The 18,490-nt window shown below is 39.6% G+C and overlaps 1 protein-coding gene across 3 annotated transcripts in view; it reads right to left on the minus strand.

Moving 5' to 3' along the window:
* unc5a (unc-5 netrin receptor A) overlaps positions 1-18,490 on the minus strand; it is a 197,416-nt gene that overhangs the window by 13,321 nt on the left and 165,605 nt on the right. For all 3 annotated transcript variants that reach the window (XM_049029099.1, XM_049029098.1, XM_049029097.1), the window contains 2 exons: positions 14,315-14,548; positions 2,245-2,394 (listed from right to left, as the gene is read on the minus strand). In XM_049029099.1, the coding sequence (XP_048885056.1) occupies positions 2,245-2,394; positions 14,315-14,548 (384 nt within the window). The remainder of the gene's footprint in view (positions 1-2,244; positions 2,395-14,314; positions 14,549-18,490) is intronic.

Consider the following 18,490-nt stretch of genomic DNA (forward strand, 5'->3'; position numbering starts at 1 on the left):
GGGTCATTTTTCTTCATCTTTATTTCTGGAGTGTTACTCTGTGGAGTATTGCAGGACTGAAACATTCATTTAAGCTAAAGAGAAAATTTTGCTGCACCACACATTATCGTATTACCAATACGAAGGAAGTACAGCCAGGTGCTTCACAGGCAACATTTTCTGCCTGCACCTAATCAGATGCCTGGTTACAACATCTTTTTAAGGTAACCTTCAGGTTGAAGAAAACTCCTAATATATACCCATAAGCTTGGTCTGTAAAAAAAAAAACTCAATGTCACTGAAAAATTCTAATGCTCTAACTGGGTTCTGCCTTCATTAATGAACTGGTACTGTTATACAGAGAATAGAACTGGTTAAAAAAACACCTAAAACTATAAGCTATATTATTTTGTTATTTGCATGTCTTTACATGTGAACTCTTCTTTTGTAGTTACTGTGGATAATGGAAACAGGAAGTTGTTCTGCCTTCGCTCGTTTGCTCTCAGTATGTGAAGTAGGGCAAAGCATGTTGGGAACTTGGAATGGTTTGTATCTTTCCCTGTTTGAATCTTTCCCTGTTTATTGCATCTGATTGCGTAGAGTACTGGTTTGCTTTTTAATATTGTATATTTTCATGGGGAATGGAATTGCACATAGTGTTTGATTTGATTGCACTTGCTTGCATTTACTTATGGCAAGAGTTTTAAGTCACTGGGTAACATGTTAAGTGGATTTCTCCAAGGATCTTGACCTTCGAGTGGTGGTCCCTGTGGGTCTCTTTACAAGTTCCAGGCTGAGGGGTTGTGCAGTTAGAGTTTTTGCCAGTGGATAAGAAGGTTTCTTCTATGTGACTTCTAGGTGCACATATGCACCAAACAGCAGTTTTGAGTACAGATTCTTCTTGAGAACATAGGTAAGGTGCTTGAAAGGGTACCATCTATGGACTGTGTGGTCCCACTGGGAGACTTCAATCATTAAGTGAGGAAAAATGGAAATTTCTGGAAGGGTGTCCTCCTAGACCAAACCTTGACTGGTGAGTTGTTAATTGCTTTCTGTGCAAGTGTTTGGTTGTTCATTACAAGCACTATGATTGAACAAGAATGTTCATCAGTGTGCATGGTACCAGGCTAAAGGTTAATGACTGACTTTGTAGTTGTGGTGAATGGGGAGGAGGTTGATGCATAGAGACACCCCACCCAAGTCAGGGATTTCTAGGAAGGGGATTGCTCTGACTCAGACTTCCATGCAAGACCAATTCACCTCACATCTCTGGAAAAACTTCATCTGTGTGTCAAGTGAAGTCAGTGACATGAAGTATGAATGGACCATGTTCAAGACCTCAGTTGTTGCAGTGACTGCAAAGAGTCTAAGCTGGTAAGCAGGCAGTGGGTATCTGTCATGGCTGTTACCCTAGGACCCACCGATGGACACCTTTGGTGAGGGAAGCTGTCAAGCTGAAGAAGGAAGCTGTCAGTGCAATCCTTGCATAGGGGTCTCTTGAGACAGCTGAAGAATATCAACAGGCCAGAAAGACTGAGCAAATGCAGTCACGGAGGCAAAAGCTGCTGCATGGGAAGAGTTTGGAGAAGCCATGCGGAGATAGCTCCTGGGGAGGGGGGAGCTGGATCTTACTTAGCCTGTGCTCAGCTCGGGTGGTGAAGTGCTGACCAACTCTGGAGATGCTGGTGAGCAATAGAAAGAACACTTTGAAGAACTCCTTAACCTTGTGGATATGCCTCTCACCAAGGAGCAGCTTTGGAAACTTCTATTGGATGAAAGTTGACCACTGCAGCTGAAGTTGCTATCGTGGTTGCAGGCCTCTATAGCTGGAAGGCTGCAGGGGTATATGAAATCTGTCTAGATGAAAGCACTGAATGTTGCTGGGGTGACTTGGCTGATGTGCATCTTCAATGTTGCATGGAAGGCAGGTAAAGTACTTCTGAAAGGTAAAATGGGGTGGTGATCCCAATTTTACAGAGAGGGACCAGAGGGTTTGTTCCAGCTATCAGGGACTGCCACTGCGACTCCCACCAGGAGGCATGAAAAATATGACGACTGGTAATATTAAAGTGTGGTTTGTATTCTCCGTTTTTTTCACTCCTATTCCACTTTGTCATTCCAATGTATTAGATACAGTCATTGAAGGAGTAGGGATGCTCAGTGTGGATCACTGTGTATCTGCACCAATGCTTAGAAAGTCAATATGTGGTGAGAATAGTGAAGAAACGGAGATGCAGTGTAAACACTTCTGCCGGAATAAGTCACCTGATATCCAGCCATCAGTTTGCTCCTCCAGTGGGCTCGGGGCATATCGTGAATGGACAGGCGTAGGTTGTGGTAGCTGTCTTTGAAGAGGAGGACCTGGGGCTCATCAATCAGCCGGCCGCCCAACTGCTTCTCCATTTGCATCACCTCCTGCAGGATGAGAAGGCATCAGGGTTCAGCGACAGGCGTCTCATCTCGTTCTGTGGCACGAGCACTGGAACCAGTTTGCCCAGAGCGATACACAAACTATTTTTCAAATTTAAAAAAAATATCACATTTTCTGATACATTTGTGCAGAAGGAAAAATGGTCTTTAAAAACTTAAAAGTCACCTTGCACGACCTAGTCTTCTGGTCCAAAGGAAGAAAAAAAATGGATTTATTCAGGAAAAAAACAATGATTTATTAAAGCAGTTATTGGGAAGGACTTTTTGATAATATCAAAGAACACAAGGCTTTTATGATGCATGAAACCAAACTGAAGAAAACTGCAGCAGGTTTGGTTGCCTCGCTGAATCTATACCAACGGAAGAAAAATAAAAAAAAAAGGAACTTTAAGAATCTCCATTGAAGACCTGTGCATGAATAATTCACATGTTTTCTTCTTTATGTGAATATGGATGCACTTGAAGTACTTTTCAAAGAGAACAAATTAAGACACAGAATCTCAGTGGTTCCTACCTACATAGCAGAGATTCAATTTTATGCAATCTGTACCTTATTTGGGTAGGCTGATTTCAATTAATATGGTGACACACCCGTTAATTAGCCATTAGGTGTGTCTACATCTTTTACATCACATAATAATTCTATTACTGATTTTGCCTTTGGCATATCGTGATGCAGACACTATAGTAAATTCTAACTGATGCTGAAGGACAGTTAACATGAAATAGTAAATATACAGCAGGAATTTCTCTGTCATTTGTTTTTAAAATGCATTTTAAAAATCCACAAAATATGGTTTTTGTGTTTGAATATTTACAGCCTTTAAGCAGAACTTTACAAGCTATTTGCTGTTTTCAGATAAGAAATAATGAATTTGCGAACAAACGATCTGAAACTTTGCTATTAAAATTATCCGATGATTGCAACCTTAAACATCCCTTTTTCTTCATCACTGAATCTGAAAATGAATTTGCTCACCTCAGTAGTACTTAATATATCTGTACATTTTGTTTTTCCTAAGTGTGCTGGTTTAGCAGCTACTCAGTTTAACCTCTTTTTTCTTGACAGCATAGAACCCTTGACCTGCTTTGCTAACGTATAATGAATGAAGATGGACGGATAATAGGCCTTTTCTGAAAGAGTCAAGTGCTCTTCGACAAAGGAAAAGCTACCTAACTACCACCTATGTAATTTTTGATTAGTGGAAGGGTCAGGGTCTGGGTGTCCATGTGCCCTTTGTCTAGGTATAACATTGAAAGTTGAATAGGCGATGATTCAACATGGCTAGAATGTGTCAGCTATGCCTGAAGGGTGGTAAACTTTGAAGAGCTTTACAAGCTTCTCTAAAGTGTCTTTTGCAGAGACAAAAAGGGTATTTTATGGATGCTACAAAGTGGTTCATTTAACACAGTTCTTAGGGGCCAATTATTCTTCTGTAGCGATGATATCATTAGCATTGCAAATTGATGCCGATGGACTTAAGACTTATTCCTGACCTAGCTGCAGATCTGGCTGGCTGCTGATAATAGGGATTAGGGTAGGGGAGAGGCCAAAGCAGGATGTCAATTATTCAAGTTAAAATACACCGAGTACGGACCAATCGGCTGTTAGTCACTCACTTTCCACATTAACAAAAGGGGACCAGCTAACAAGGTTGGGAAAAGTAGCTCCTCTTAGACCGAATACCAATATTTAACTGATTTAACATTTCAACATATATTCTATGAATAATCCCTCTATATATGCTCCATTATCCTTTTTCATTTACAACTTTATGGAATGATAAGGTGCACAATCAAAGTTCAAAGGAGTATTTTCTCCCCCTAGATAATGTCAGTAACCTTGAAATACAAATCGCCTGACACTGATGTTCACATAAATCTACAATATACCCCTATTCTATACGCCACTCTCATCAATGTCATTCAATGAATGGCCATTCAAATAATAATAATGATACCAATAATAATAATAATAATGCCGGTTACATTAAGATGTTATGCCACCCCGGCCAGGTCGCACTGAGGTGCACAAAGTGTTTTGATTTAATTTAAAAAATGAAAGATTCACTGGGAATGCAGTGCCAGATTCTGTGTTAGGCTATGCCAGGACCACCCTTTAAGTCCCTGGGCTGGCTGGAGCAAGCGGAAAGGAAGAAATAGGGGGGCGGCAGAAGCGGATTAAAATTCCCATGTCCAAGTCACAAGGGGGCCCGCTTCAGAGACACAGATAACGGGATTAGCGCCGGCACAGCTACATGTCCGCGGCACGCACAGCTGGGGTCCTGACGGACTCCATTATGCATCCTAAATGACAGAAATTTGTATACCTCATGCACTTAACCTCTGCGACTGCTTCCGGAATGGGCCAAGCAGCTTTTAAAAGCTGATAAACTAAGTCCTCACACAATTAATATGGGGGTAAAAAAACCAAATAAGCTAATATTCAAATGTGTGCCTTTTTTTTTTACTTCAAGATTTAAGTCTATGATAGCCATTACCAGTGTAAAGCATTCAAATTGAAATTTCCTTCCTTTGAGCTCCAAAATTCTTCAGAAATCTTGGACACGAGAGATAAACATTAACTGCTTTCCAGTTACTCCATTAACTAGAGACATCAGTATACAAATATCGGCACCCAAAAGCAAATAGGAAGATACACCATATTACCTCTGCACAACATCTCAAATTACTTGAAGGTGATGTACAGCCATTTTAATTTAAATTCATTTTTCCCCATCAGTTAGATTTTGACCATAAATTCTATTATGTACTGCTAGAATGAGGAAATAGAGGGTTCAGTTACAGTCATCTGTACTCAAAGAATACAGCCATGCATGTCCAAATCCAATCTTACATAACAGTTACAAATTTGTGCAAAATCAATCCTTGTGAGTGCCATTTAATTGAGAAGAGTGCTAGAAATTTCTGCATAAACTAGCGTGAAATGGTAAAACTGCATCTCCACATTTAACTAAAAAGTAAAGACGGCAGTCACATGTGACTGGCTCTCGAATGTCACTGATCACAATATGACATTTTATTCAATCCTGCAGTGTTTTACTGGATCCTTTTATTTTCCTGGCTGAGGTCATAACCCATCCATTTAACCGGTCAGTTTTCCCAGTGCAAGAAAACACTTCTTTCTTTACTTGTAAACAAGTGGTGAAAGTCAAATTGATCATTTATTTTAAGAGGAATCCTTACAGGTATTGCAGAAGATATTTCCTGCAACAATCACATGGGCTTAAAATGTTCGTTTTGTGTTTCTTTCCGAGAATATGTTTGTTAGAGTAATCATTTTGGAAACAGGCAGAGGAAGAACTGTAATACATACATATAAACCAGAAAATTGTCCTGTGGGTTATAATTGAAATTTTTGAATAATTTCAGTATGAAGAAAGACTGATGTGATTCTGTGTATCAGCATATTAAATATGTATTATTACCGATTAAGACCCAAAAATAAATGTAAAATGTACTTCAGTCATGATAAACAAATGGTTATTATATAGCATTATAACATTACTATTACATATTAGTAATTATCAGCCATATAAATGAGAAGTCGCCACCAAAAACACTCACAACAGCGTACACATTGGTATTGACATCAATTGTAAAAGGGCAGTAGCTACATTAAAACATTTATTTATGATAATATCAATTACAAATTATGATGGAAGATTTTAGTATTATTAGACTCTAACAATAAATTCAAAATTTCCGGTCTGAAAATGAATTCTTGTTAGGAGCAAATTTCATTTTTAACTTGCTTATTATTTGACCTGAAAGAGGTTTGCATATTTAAATAAAACAACAAGCAGTATTTTCCACAGATTCCCACAATCAATGACAATTACACGGATTCGTGACCCTGTCTGAATTGGGATATGAAAGCCACAGTCAATTAACGACTCTTGGGTTGATGCAGAACTGTCATCTGTAGCTTAGATCTGAAAATGGCTGAGAATGTGATACAGCATCTTCCATTTCATCTGTGCAACCGACCAACGTACCTGGCCAGGTCTGAGCCAAAGCAAATAAAGCCAATGCACTTTTAATGAATATTCTAAAGCAGGTACATGAAAATCAAATCCCGTATAAATATGTTTACTAATTAATATGGTGTCTATTTGACACTAATGGATTTTAGTTCACCAAAAACAAGTGCCAGACATGTTTCAAGTCATTAGATATGTCGAAGGCATAAATGAAAAAATTAAAAGGAAAAACAAAACCACTTCTAATAAGCAGCATTATTTAGATACATTTTTTTAAAATACAAAATTTACACAACTTATACACTATTTCTACATATTTCTGCTACTTTTAATTTCTTAAAACAATGTGCAAACATCCTTTTAAGAGATTACATCAAGTGATGATGGCGGAAGCACAACACAGTGCAAAAAGTAAATATGAGAATAACTCAGAAATCATTCATATTTTATTATAACAAGTATGCTCATCTTTGAGACATTTTTAGTTTTTGGTTCTGCTTTAATTGCATCTTGCTTCCAGCTGGGATGCAAAATAATCTTACTATGTGCTTATGTAGAAGGCCTCTACTGTCCTGCTGCCATTAGTAGCCAAGTCAAAGTCAGGTTCAGAACCACCTCTCAAGTAAACAAGGAAGGGGCATTCAAGCAACAAGGAATGTAAGGAGCCTGAAGCAGTGTGAGGGGTATAGAGATACTGTATAAATATAGTTTGGCTCACCTGAATGTACAACAAGGGCTATGGTACCAAACTCCTGGAAAGCAGCTAGATCCTATTCCATTCTGGATGTGCCCTTGGTGTAAGTACGTTGGAGTTCATCTCCGTGACTAAGAGGGACTTCTCCCTTCGACCTCGAGTCATAGCATGGGCTCTGACTGCTGTCATGCCTATCCACTGAACATCAGCTCAGAATACTTGGCCTTCTTGGAGACCTTGAGTAGGGTGCTGGAAGGTAATCCCTTTGGGGTCTCTAATGTTTTACAGGGGGAAATGTAATGCTCCCACGGGTAACAACAATGAAAACTGGAAGACTGGGTGAAAGGGCCTGATCGGAACCCAAATAGTTCTTTGTTATTGGACTTGTTCGAGCGTAAGAGTGTTCATGTGAGCACCTGGCACCAGAATAGATTAGATCATAACTTGATGATCTATATTGTAGTCACATCATCAGATCTGTGACCACATGTCATGGACATGTCAGGTGAAAAAAGGACCTGAGCTGTCACCTGCTCACAAAACATACAACATGGTGGGTAGTTGGATCAGATGGCGAAGGAAAATACTGACAGACCTGGTAGACCCAAATGTTTTTTGGGGTCTGTTGGGAGCGTCTGGCAGAGGCCCCTGTCCAAAATATCTACAACTTGCACCTCTGGTAGAATTTCTTTTACATTCCAAGGGAGCTTGAAGACGTTGATTCAGAGTGGGCTGAATTGCTGAGGCAGCTGTTCAGAACTGTGGCTGTAAAGTTATGGGTGTCTGTTATGGCGTCAACCCCCAAACCTGGTGGTGGATGCCGGCAGTAAAGGGAGCTGTCAAGATGAAGAAGGCCTTCCGAGCTTGGCAAGCATGTGGGATTCTGGGGGCAGCTGATAGGTACCGACAGGCCAAGCTGAGTGCAGCTTTAGCAGTTGTGGGAGCAAAAACTCAAGTGTGGGAGGCATTTGGTGAGGCTACGGAAAATGATTTTCGGTCAGCCTCAAAGGGATTCTGGAAAGCTGACAGGCTACTCTGGAGGGGGATGCAGGACTTTATCCATACTGCTTACAGCAGGAATAGAGTGCTATTAACCTCAACTGGGGATATAGTAGGACAGTTAAAAGAGTACTTCAAAGACCTCTGGAATCCCACTGAGAAGCCTTCCTTGGAGGTCATATAAGTGGAGAACTTGGAGGAGGACCCATCCATCACTATGGCTGAGGTTGCTGAAATTCTTCAGTGGTAAAGTGCTATATAGGTAGATGAGATTCACCCTGAGTGTCTGCAGGCTCTGAATATTGTTGGGCTGACATGCCTTCTCAACACTCCATGGAGGTCAGGGACAGGCCTCCGGGTTGAAAAACTGGAGTGATGGTCCTAATGTATAAGAAAGGAGACTGGAGAGTTTGCTCCAACTTCAGGGTATCACATTTCCTCCCTGAGGAAGGCATATGACAGGATTCTGGAGAGGAGGACCCGTCAATTAGTCAGACCTTGGATGCAGGAGGAACAATGCAGAATTTGTTCTGGTTGTGAAAAACTGGACCAGCTCTTTACCCTCACAAGGATACTGAAGTGTTTGTGGGAATTTGCCCAACCAGTCTATATGTGTTTAGTGGACTTGCTTCTGGAATATGGGCAGCTGGACCCACTGTTAAGTCAGGTTCCTGTATAACTGGAACAGGAGTTTGGCTCACGATGCGAGCAGAAAATCATACCTGTTCCTGGTGAGTGTTGGATTCTGCCAGCACTGCTCTTTGTCACTGCTTCTGTTCATAATTTTTATGGATAAAATTTCTAGGCACAGTCAAGGGGTGGAAGGTGTCCAGTTCAGTGACCTCGGGATCTTATCTCTGCATTTTGCAGATGATGTGGTCCTGCTGGCTTCATCGAGCTGTGACTTGGAACATGCACTGGGAAGGTTTGCAGCCAAGCGTGAAGCAACTGGAATGAGAATCAGCGCCTCTAAGTTGGAGGCCATGGAGGCCCCTACCCCCACTTATGGTCATGAGCTCTAGGTAGTGACCAAAAGAATGAGTGGCAGAAATGCGCTTGCTCCGCAGGGTGTCTGGGCTCAGCCTTAGAGCTAGGGTGAGGATCTGAGTGAATCAGAATGGGGCTTACAGTACAGCCGCTGCTCCTCCACATGGAAAGGAATCAGCTGAGGTGATTCCAGCACCTGTATATGATGCCTCCTGGAAGCCTCCCCAGATACTTTGGGCATGTCCAACTGGGAGGAGACCCTGGAGCAGATCTAAGACATGCAGGAGAAATTACCTCTCTTGCTTGGCCTGGAAATGCCTTGGTATCCTTTCAGAGGAACCAGAGGAGGTAGCTGAGGAGAGGGAGGACTGAGGACCTCTGTTTATACTGCTGCCCCTAGAACCTGGACATGGATCAGTGGCAGAAAATGGATGGATTGATGGATGGATGGTTGGCTGGATGAAGCATGGACAAATCCCACTTTTGGTATGGTGCAGATCTCACCATGACAGCTGGAAGACCTAAAGGTGCCCTGGTTCAAGTTTTCCCAGGGAGGGGTGCCGTGAGTTTGTCAAATAGAATCATTAGTAATATAATCAGATACTAACTTTTATAAAGCTTGAACATTTTTCAAGACTGCCAACCTACACTGAGAGAAAACTTGTATACCTGGATATTTTTACCATTGAAATCTAATATGCTTACAAATAAACACAGAAGTAAATAATTTGACAATTAAAACAAATAAAATAAACAATTCCACCAAATGCGTAGTTATGCCAAAAATATATAATAGGTCTATCAGGCACTCTAGTTTATTTGTTACGAGTGTGCAAAAGTGAATTGTTTGCAAAGCAGGTGGGTAATTTGCATGCCCATTTAATCAGTAATTATACACTGTAGGTACAATAAAATAACAAGAAAATAATGCTTTGCGAACTAATCTCTACCATTTCTGCATGAAAGGTCATAATTCTTCTTCATTGTAGTCATTATGAGCTCCTCTAAGTTTTCCCGCAAGTCCAGAAAAAAAAATAAAATCAAAATTCAACTCTGCCCTACAGTGTTGGAAATTACTTTGATAACTGGATAATTTCCATAACCAAGTTAAATGGCATCTAAATTGGAAGTCATTTTTACATTTTGTAGATATCATTTGGAAAAGAATTGAATGACCAGTGAATATTAAAATGTCACAAAAAACAGATTTGTGAAAATGGGGATTCAAGTGTCAAAATTGCGAAGAAAACTAATTGAAGAAGTTAAATAATTTTGTTCTGAAATAACTGTTTAAATGAAATGATAGTCACTTTTTATTTCCCGAAATTACCCAATGACAGGTAAGTATTATGGGTGTGCTCCTGGTCCCCCCCCCCCACGGTGACACAGGCATGCCGCTAAGGTGAGTGGGGGCATGGGCGTGATTGACTGACACCCCATTTAGATTGCTCTCTGCCGCACACCTGCCACATCCTGCCTAAGCGATCATGAAAAATTAATTTATAGAAGATACAAGGAATATTTTACAAATATGAGTTCATAGCCATTCTGATATGCTGAGAACAGGAACAGAATTTAATTCTGTTTTTATGAGAACGATACATGCAATCATTAGTTTGTAAAAATTGTTTAGAAGACTATATTTCATATAGTTTTATTACGGCCAAGTATACGGATACCACTTTGTTTCATTATAGTTTTTGCACTCGGAGCTATATACAAAAGAAACAAGTGAAGAATGACAATTAAGTAAAAACTACTAAACTACAAAAAAACACCGATGTAATAAAACAGGGTAAAGCTTAGATTTATAAAATCGTCTCTTTTTTACACTTTTTACTGGGTTGGGACTCAGAAGGTTGCCGGTTCATATGCCTGGGTCAGAGTGATCCCTCCATTGGGCTCTTGAGCAAGGCCATTAACCCCAATGTGTAGGCAGCTTGACACGTCCAAACGTTTGACCGGTACTGTAGTTCTGATGGGCTATATACAGCATACGCTGAGCACATTACATGAAGTTTGACCAAAACGCTAAAAAGGTGGGTGTTGAAGAATAAAATGTAAAGTTTAATCTGATAATATATCTATGTATATTTTGGTATTTATATATATCCATCCATCCATCCATCCATTTTCCAAACCACTTATCCTATTGGGTCGCGGGGGGTCCGGAGCCTATCCCGGAAGCAATGGGCACGAGGCAGGGAACAACCCAGGATGGGGGGCCAGCCCATCGCAGGGCACACTCACACACCATTCACTCACACACGCACACCTATGGGCAATTTAGCGACTCCAATTAGCCTCAGCATGTTTTTGGACTGTGGGGGGAAACCGGAGTACCCGGAGGAAACCCCACAACGACATGGGGAGAACATGCAAACTCCACACACATGTGACTCGAACCCGGGTCCCAGAGGTGTGAGGCAACAGTGCTAACCACTGCACCACCATGCCGCCCCATTTATATATATATATATATATATATATATATATATATATATATATATATATATATATATATATATCATCCATTCATCCATCTATCCATCTATCAATCCATCATCAATCCATCTATCTATCTATCTATCTATCTATCTGTCTGTCTGTCTGTCTGTCTGTCTGTCTGTCTGTCTGTCTGTCTGTCTGTCTGTCTGTCTATCTATCTATCTATCTATCTATCTATCTATCTATCTATCTATCTATCTATCTATCTATCTATCTATCTATCTCCAAATGCTTATCCAGAACAGGGTTGCAGGGAACCTGCAGCCACATTAAAATCCCAGAGGGGATGCTAGTCCACCACAGGACACACATACACAAATACGAGCAATTTAGACTTATCAGCTAGCCTGACTACATTGTCTTCCTACTACAGGAGGAAATCCAAACAACACAAGAAAAGTGTGTAAACTCCGTGCAGAACTAATGCAGATTGGTGGGTTTCTTTCATTTCTTCTTGCTTAAGCGCATACAGAGTAACTGAAGATACCAGAAACGCTTTGTTGGTTTGCTGACAGCCCTGCTGGGGTGGGTTTCCCAAACGCTTCCCTTAGCAGCTTACATGCTAGCTGGACCCATTCAGTTGCATGTTTCTGACTATGTACAGTATGTTGCTAATATAGGTAGCAACTATGTTTTTCGGAAGCGCACCCCCATTCAAATTAGGGTTGTTTTTTTGTATGTTTGTTTGTTTTGTTATCATGGTGGACGATTTGCCTACGACCTCTGGGTACGAACGTGAGCTGAATTACCTCCCATCCAGCTTTTTGGGTATCTTGTTTATTTCAGGTGAAATCCATTAAAGCATTTATTCTGATCTTGGGTTCATATTTCAGTTTGGAATTTCCGCCATATAAAAATCTGCTGCAGTTAATAATGACAGTAATACATTAGCACATTTGTTCAATTATCGCCTCATAGCACTTAGTTAATCCCCCAATGCTACTGTACCTGGTTGCCTACAAAATAGCATTAATATCCTCCTCAACGCTTTATTGCTGGGTGAAAAGAGATTTTTGTGGATTGGGAAATGCAGAAAGGTCCCCTGAAGGGAAGGACTGAACTGGAAAAATGGTGCATCACAAAACCAATTTAAAATGTGCCGTTGTGTTTTGAGTACATCAGCAAAACTTAAATGTCTTTAAAATCCACTCTATATAGGGCAAAGTAAAGTTAAGCAACATTTTTTTTTCATTATATTAATTCCATTATATTAAATCTACATAATATGGATTCAATAATTTACTATGAATGTAATATACCAATTATAATTAATCAACCCGTCAAGCGGTGTTATAACTAGCTGACTGATCGATTGAATGATCAGTTTAAGTAGATTTCAGGATATTCATTTGCCTGCGAGAAAATCCATGAGAGGCTGGTATGTTTATCCATAAATTAATCGATGGGTAATTCTCTAAAAAAATGGTTGAGCTCCATGGCAACTGGTTAACTGATAACCTTTGGTCAAGAAGTACTGCAGGGTATGGAACCTAGCTGACTGCGATTAGAACCCAGTCCTCACTATTGTTTAAAAAGGGTCAGCTAGGTAGATTTAGAGAAGAGATACGGATTATTTGTTTTCATGGTTTCTCTGAACACTTTGCAAAATTCTTCAGATATCTTCATTGATGCCCCATTTGTGACTGATTTCTTATTCACACATTAAAAATTAAATATTAGTTATTTGTGATCAGTTGTGCTTAAAGTATCTGTTTAAATTCTTGGCCTAAATTATTTGGTATAATTTTGTAATTATGAAATCCAAAAAAAGACTTGGAATTTGACAGAATTACTTGACTTAAAGGTGCATCTACAGTATATATAAACATGTTTTTTTATAGTGATTTGCTTAATTGTGTTTGGAGAGTATATATGTTTGTACTATAAATTGTAACTAATCATGGTATATTTTTTATGTTCAGTGTGTGGTCAAAATGTCAACAACAAATATGTCCTGAAACTTGTGAAACTCTATAGGTTTATGCCATTGTGTCCTATCCTTGTTCAACGGTGTGTGTCTTTAATTGCCCCTTGGGGACAAATAAAGTTATTTGAATTTGAATTGAATTTGAATTGAATTTGAATTGAATTTGAATTGAATTTGAAATGAATTTGAATTGAATTTGAATTGAATTTGAATATATGGAAAATATAAGTTTTTCCATTTATGGTGATAAATGGTACACATTGATGACTCTTATTTTGGGACGGTTTCCAGATTTATATTAACAGTGTTTTACATATCAACTGGTACTGACCCCCTTCCCCCACACTGTGAACCAGCAATGATAAATGTCTCAACTGGCAAATGAGATCGGCCACTCAAGTAGACCATCGTGAAGTGGGCTCATTCAGCCTCTCCAGACAGCAGCACTTTTGGGTGCCTCTGTGACACTGGTACTGGAGAAGAATGAGGTGAAGTGCTGAGGGGGTCGCTGGGAGAGGGTGCTCAATGAGGTCCCCTTTTTAATCTACTAATTAGCCATGCAAATGAGATCTTGACAGTCTGCTTAGCACTTCTTGAGGGCATGCATTTGGCGTTAGCGTATAACTATCCTTGGGAAGAAAATGCAATTCAAGGGGAGGCGAATTTAGACTTGTAGGAGCGATGGGCGTTCCTTATATGAGAAAAGACAAACAGGCCTAAGAGCATCAAAAGGAACAGCCACAATTATAACATATATGCTTAACTCAAGTAAAAACGGCCCCTCACCTTCAGCGCGTCCTGGGTGTCATCCATGCAGTAGACGCGGATGCTGTACTCCAGTGTGCTGCAGTAGACAGGTGCGAACAAAACCAGCTTGAGCCGTTTGGCAGCGACCATGCTGAGCGACTCCCCCACAAGGGCAAAGCGGCCCAGATGCTCTGTGAAAACGCGGCACGTCTCCGCTTCCAGCTGGCAGTAGTAAGGGTCAGACGGCAGCTCCTCCCCCACCTGTAGCACGTCCTGTCAAAGTGGCAGAGGTAAGGGGTTACCTGCTGCTCTGGGCGATAGGGGCCCCGGCACCCATGCTAAGAAGGTGATAAGATATACGCTCCCATAGGTATGAACTGCTAGCGCATCAAAATGTCTCCCAGAGGTAGAAAGTTCAGGTCCAGGAAGTACAACTCCAGACCAAGATTTTGTTTCAACCAACCAGTTGTGTACTCACAGGGACACTTCATGTTCAACTGGTTGGTTGAAACAAAGTCTTGGTCTGGATTTGTACTTTCTGGACCTGAACTTTCCACCTCTGACGTCTCCTGGACATTTACACTGCATGTAGACTCAGTGGTCACATCGTGCCAGGCAGCACCCCACTTTGTCTCCAGAACTACCTTAGTGATTGAGAAGTTGTTTATTTAGTGCCATTTTGGATTGTACATTCCGCTTGTGTCCTCCTTGTTTGATTTAATAAGTCTAGTCATTCTCCTTGTTCTCATTAACAAGGTGCTTTCAACAACTAAACTGCCGCTGTCTGAATGTTTCCTGTTTCTCACATCCTCTATAAACTCGAGATACTGTAGTATGTAAAAATCCAAGGAGGTCTGCAGTTCCTGAGATGCCAACTGAACCCTTTGGCTCTGCCTGCATGCTGTATGTTGCAGTCATTTGCAAGCACATGACTCTCTGATTGGCTGAACAGGCTGCTTGCATTAACAAGCAGGTCTTCCTAAGACTACTGAGTGTACTGCGTATCAATGCTGACATCCAGTACACTCTTACCAACTTTTCCAGTTCCTCCACACTGTGCATGAAGTTCGTCTATTTCTGTTACAACTAATATAATTATGGCTTATTCTACTCTTAATGTGAGAACAGCAATGATAATATATAGTTATTTAAAAACTCCTGTATAATTACAGTATTGTAATTATAGCAACAATGCAACAACTTAACTCTGCGACAACTGCATCGATCTTCTACAGCTTCTAACAAAGTTGTCTGTAAAATGTACTTCTCTATGTGGTAGCAGCTCAAAATTCAAGAATGTTATATATAAATATATATTAATTAGCTTTATGGATATTATAAATGCCTAACTCAAACTATGGCTTTGTATCAACAAGACGTCTTTCTGGAATTATTCTGCCATTGGAAACACATCTATGTGAACACAAAGATGTGGACATATGCCAAAGTTTTGAGAGCACAACATTTGAAAATAAAATTTGCTTAATTTTTTTGTCTTGATGTTTTTGTGTCATCTTGATGTCTTTGAGTCTTTTTATTTGTGTGTTGTGTTAATGTTTTTGCATTGTGGTAATACTGACGTGTTCTGGGCTGTCAAGGCTACCGTACCGAAGGCTATTTTCAGCAGTACATCAGTGGCAATAAACCAAAATAAATTGCAGATTAAGTTTCACAGCTCTTAGTTTTTGATTATCTGCTGGGTGTTCGCATGTAATATCTCACTTTCTGGGATAATTACTCTATAACCCCTGAAAATCACATCCTCTTAGTGTGTGTCTGTGACACTACGCCAACGACCAGGTATGAGGCTATTGATGTGATCTGGAGAAGTATATTAAGCCACCAAGCGAGAGAGGGAAGAAGGCAGTGGTACATGGACGTGGAATGAAAGTAATTTTCACGTGGCTCTGCAAAAGTTTGTAACAATTTAAGTTTAAATGGTGTGTGACTCAGTGGGTTGGGATGTTGTGCCTCTGATGTGAAGGTCACCAGTTCAAATCCCATGCTTGGCAGGGTGGTTTTACCATCAGCCCCCGGAGCAAGGCCTTAATCCCAGTTGCTCCAAGGATTGGATGACCCTCTTTCTCCAGCTGTAATGTAGCTTAAGATGAAAGCATCTGCTAAGTAAATGTAGGCCTAATATGTAAGTTACTTGGCGTTGGCAGTTGTAGCATCTTAATTCCTTGATTGTTCTGTAAATCCAAAATAAAGCACATGGCCATGGACGAGTAATTCACTCAGAGAGGCGTGTTCCTAGGGGCTGTGCCTGGCTCAGCAGGCTTGGACTGTGCCTCTGATCAGAAGGTTGCTGATTCAAATCCCCTGCTTAGCAGAGTCATGTTATTGTTAGACATTTGAGTGATTACCTTAACCCCCAATTGCTCTAGGGACTGATATCTAAATTGCATGTTTCTTTGAAAAAAAAAACATCTTCTAAATGAATAAAATGTATATGAGCATAAGCAGACCTAGATGAAATAATAAGTCAGCTTTACTGGTATCACTGGCATACACAGAAATTCCATTCCAAGTGAAATCTGACTTTCTTTTTAATAGAATAAAATCGCTGAACCTAATGCAGTCTTTCTGATGGCAGTTACAGATATACCCCTTATTGACATTTGGACAATACATATATAGCTGTAATTTGCTCTAAGGACATACATTTAATATTAACCTAATTATGTCAAAACTCCGTTACAGGCAACAAATCATTGCTTGACTATCCTGCTCATAGTGGTGAAATTCCCATTAAATGTCCCACTCTTTCTTTAATATCTAGTCCCTTTATGCCTTGGTGTTAGGAAAATAGTACAGATTGTCTAAATGATGAAGACTGACAGTGAAAAGAAAATTAAAATTATATGTTCATTACTGATGAAAATGTGCACCTTTACGACATAATAAATCATAGATTTTCAGTGGCACTCTCTCTTAAAATCAATTTGCACTACTGTAAAATGACAGTGACAGTGGCAAATTACAATCACTACTCAGAATGTTTGGTTAATTTCACCTCTATGCAGCTTAACGTTATATTGTTTAAAACTGCTCAACTAGATTATGCCGCAGCACATTTACACATTACATACAATGATGCACTTTGCATGCAAAGGATTGCTGTATCTGCATGGAAATGCTGTTGATTGTACAGGTTTAGGCACAGTGATTTGCATGTCAATGGTAACATTTCTTTGTGGGAATGAAGTGCTACTTGGCAAAGCCCCTGTTGACAGATTTATCGTTAACGCTATTACTCCCTCTGCCATTGTTGCCAGATTTCTTTGATTGCAGTCTTTAATTTTCTGGCAGAGAATATCTGAAAACAAAGATGAGAAGTCAATTATACTAGACTGTTTTACTGCTTTGCATCACGGATGTAGTTGGAAGACTTTAGAATAAAGTAAAAGGGAAGAGAAAAAAGCCACAACTGCCAGGCAATCATCCTTTTCCTTTGTCCTTGTAGTGCTGCCAGCATTTAGTTCACAAATGCTGCAAATAAATCATCATTGTGAATAAAGTGATACTTCAGTATAATGAAATTCACCTTATTAACATGTAATTCTTTTTATAACTTAAAGTAAATATATTAATAGCATGTAATTCTGAAATTATAACAAAAATATTCGTTTAGATTTTTTCTGCAACAACTGCTAAAAAGGGGGGGGGATCCTTCCTGCCTGATGCCACCAGGCTCTATAGTATCTCTTCCTGAGAGGCCAGGTTATATAGCAATAATAGAAAAATACCCTAATCACGTCCAGTGCTCTCTAATTTTACGTCCATATACCATCCGTTTCTTTATATTTCAATTTATTTTCTGAACAATGTTCAAAGACATTCTGTTTGCACTGTGTACTTCTTAACTGTGTTTGTCTTGGCACTTCCTCTTGTTCTGCTCTTTATATTTGTATCTGTGCACTATATGTACCTTGCTGCTGTAAGAATTTACCTTAAAGATATCTTGTCTTATGCAATAGTGAGAAAGTTCAAATACAAAATAAAAAGCAATGTTTTGTCATGCTACTACATGCGTGTGTGTGTGTATATATATATATATATATATATATATATATATATATATATATATATATATATATATATATATATATATATATATATATATATATATAAAAACATTTTTAAGAAACGCATTTACTTCTTTTAATGTGATGCATGTTAAGTTCAATTGCGAAACCTGCAGGATTTTTTCCC

This window comes from Brienomyrus brachyistius, chromosome 10 (assembly GCF_023856365.1).
Source record: "Brienomyrus brachyistius isolate T26 chromosome 10, BBRACH_0.4, whole genome shotgun sequence".
NCBI classification, from domain to species: Eukaryota; Metazoa; Chordata; class Actinopteri; order Osteoglossiformes; family Mormyridae; genus Brienomyrus; species Brienomyrus brachyistius.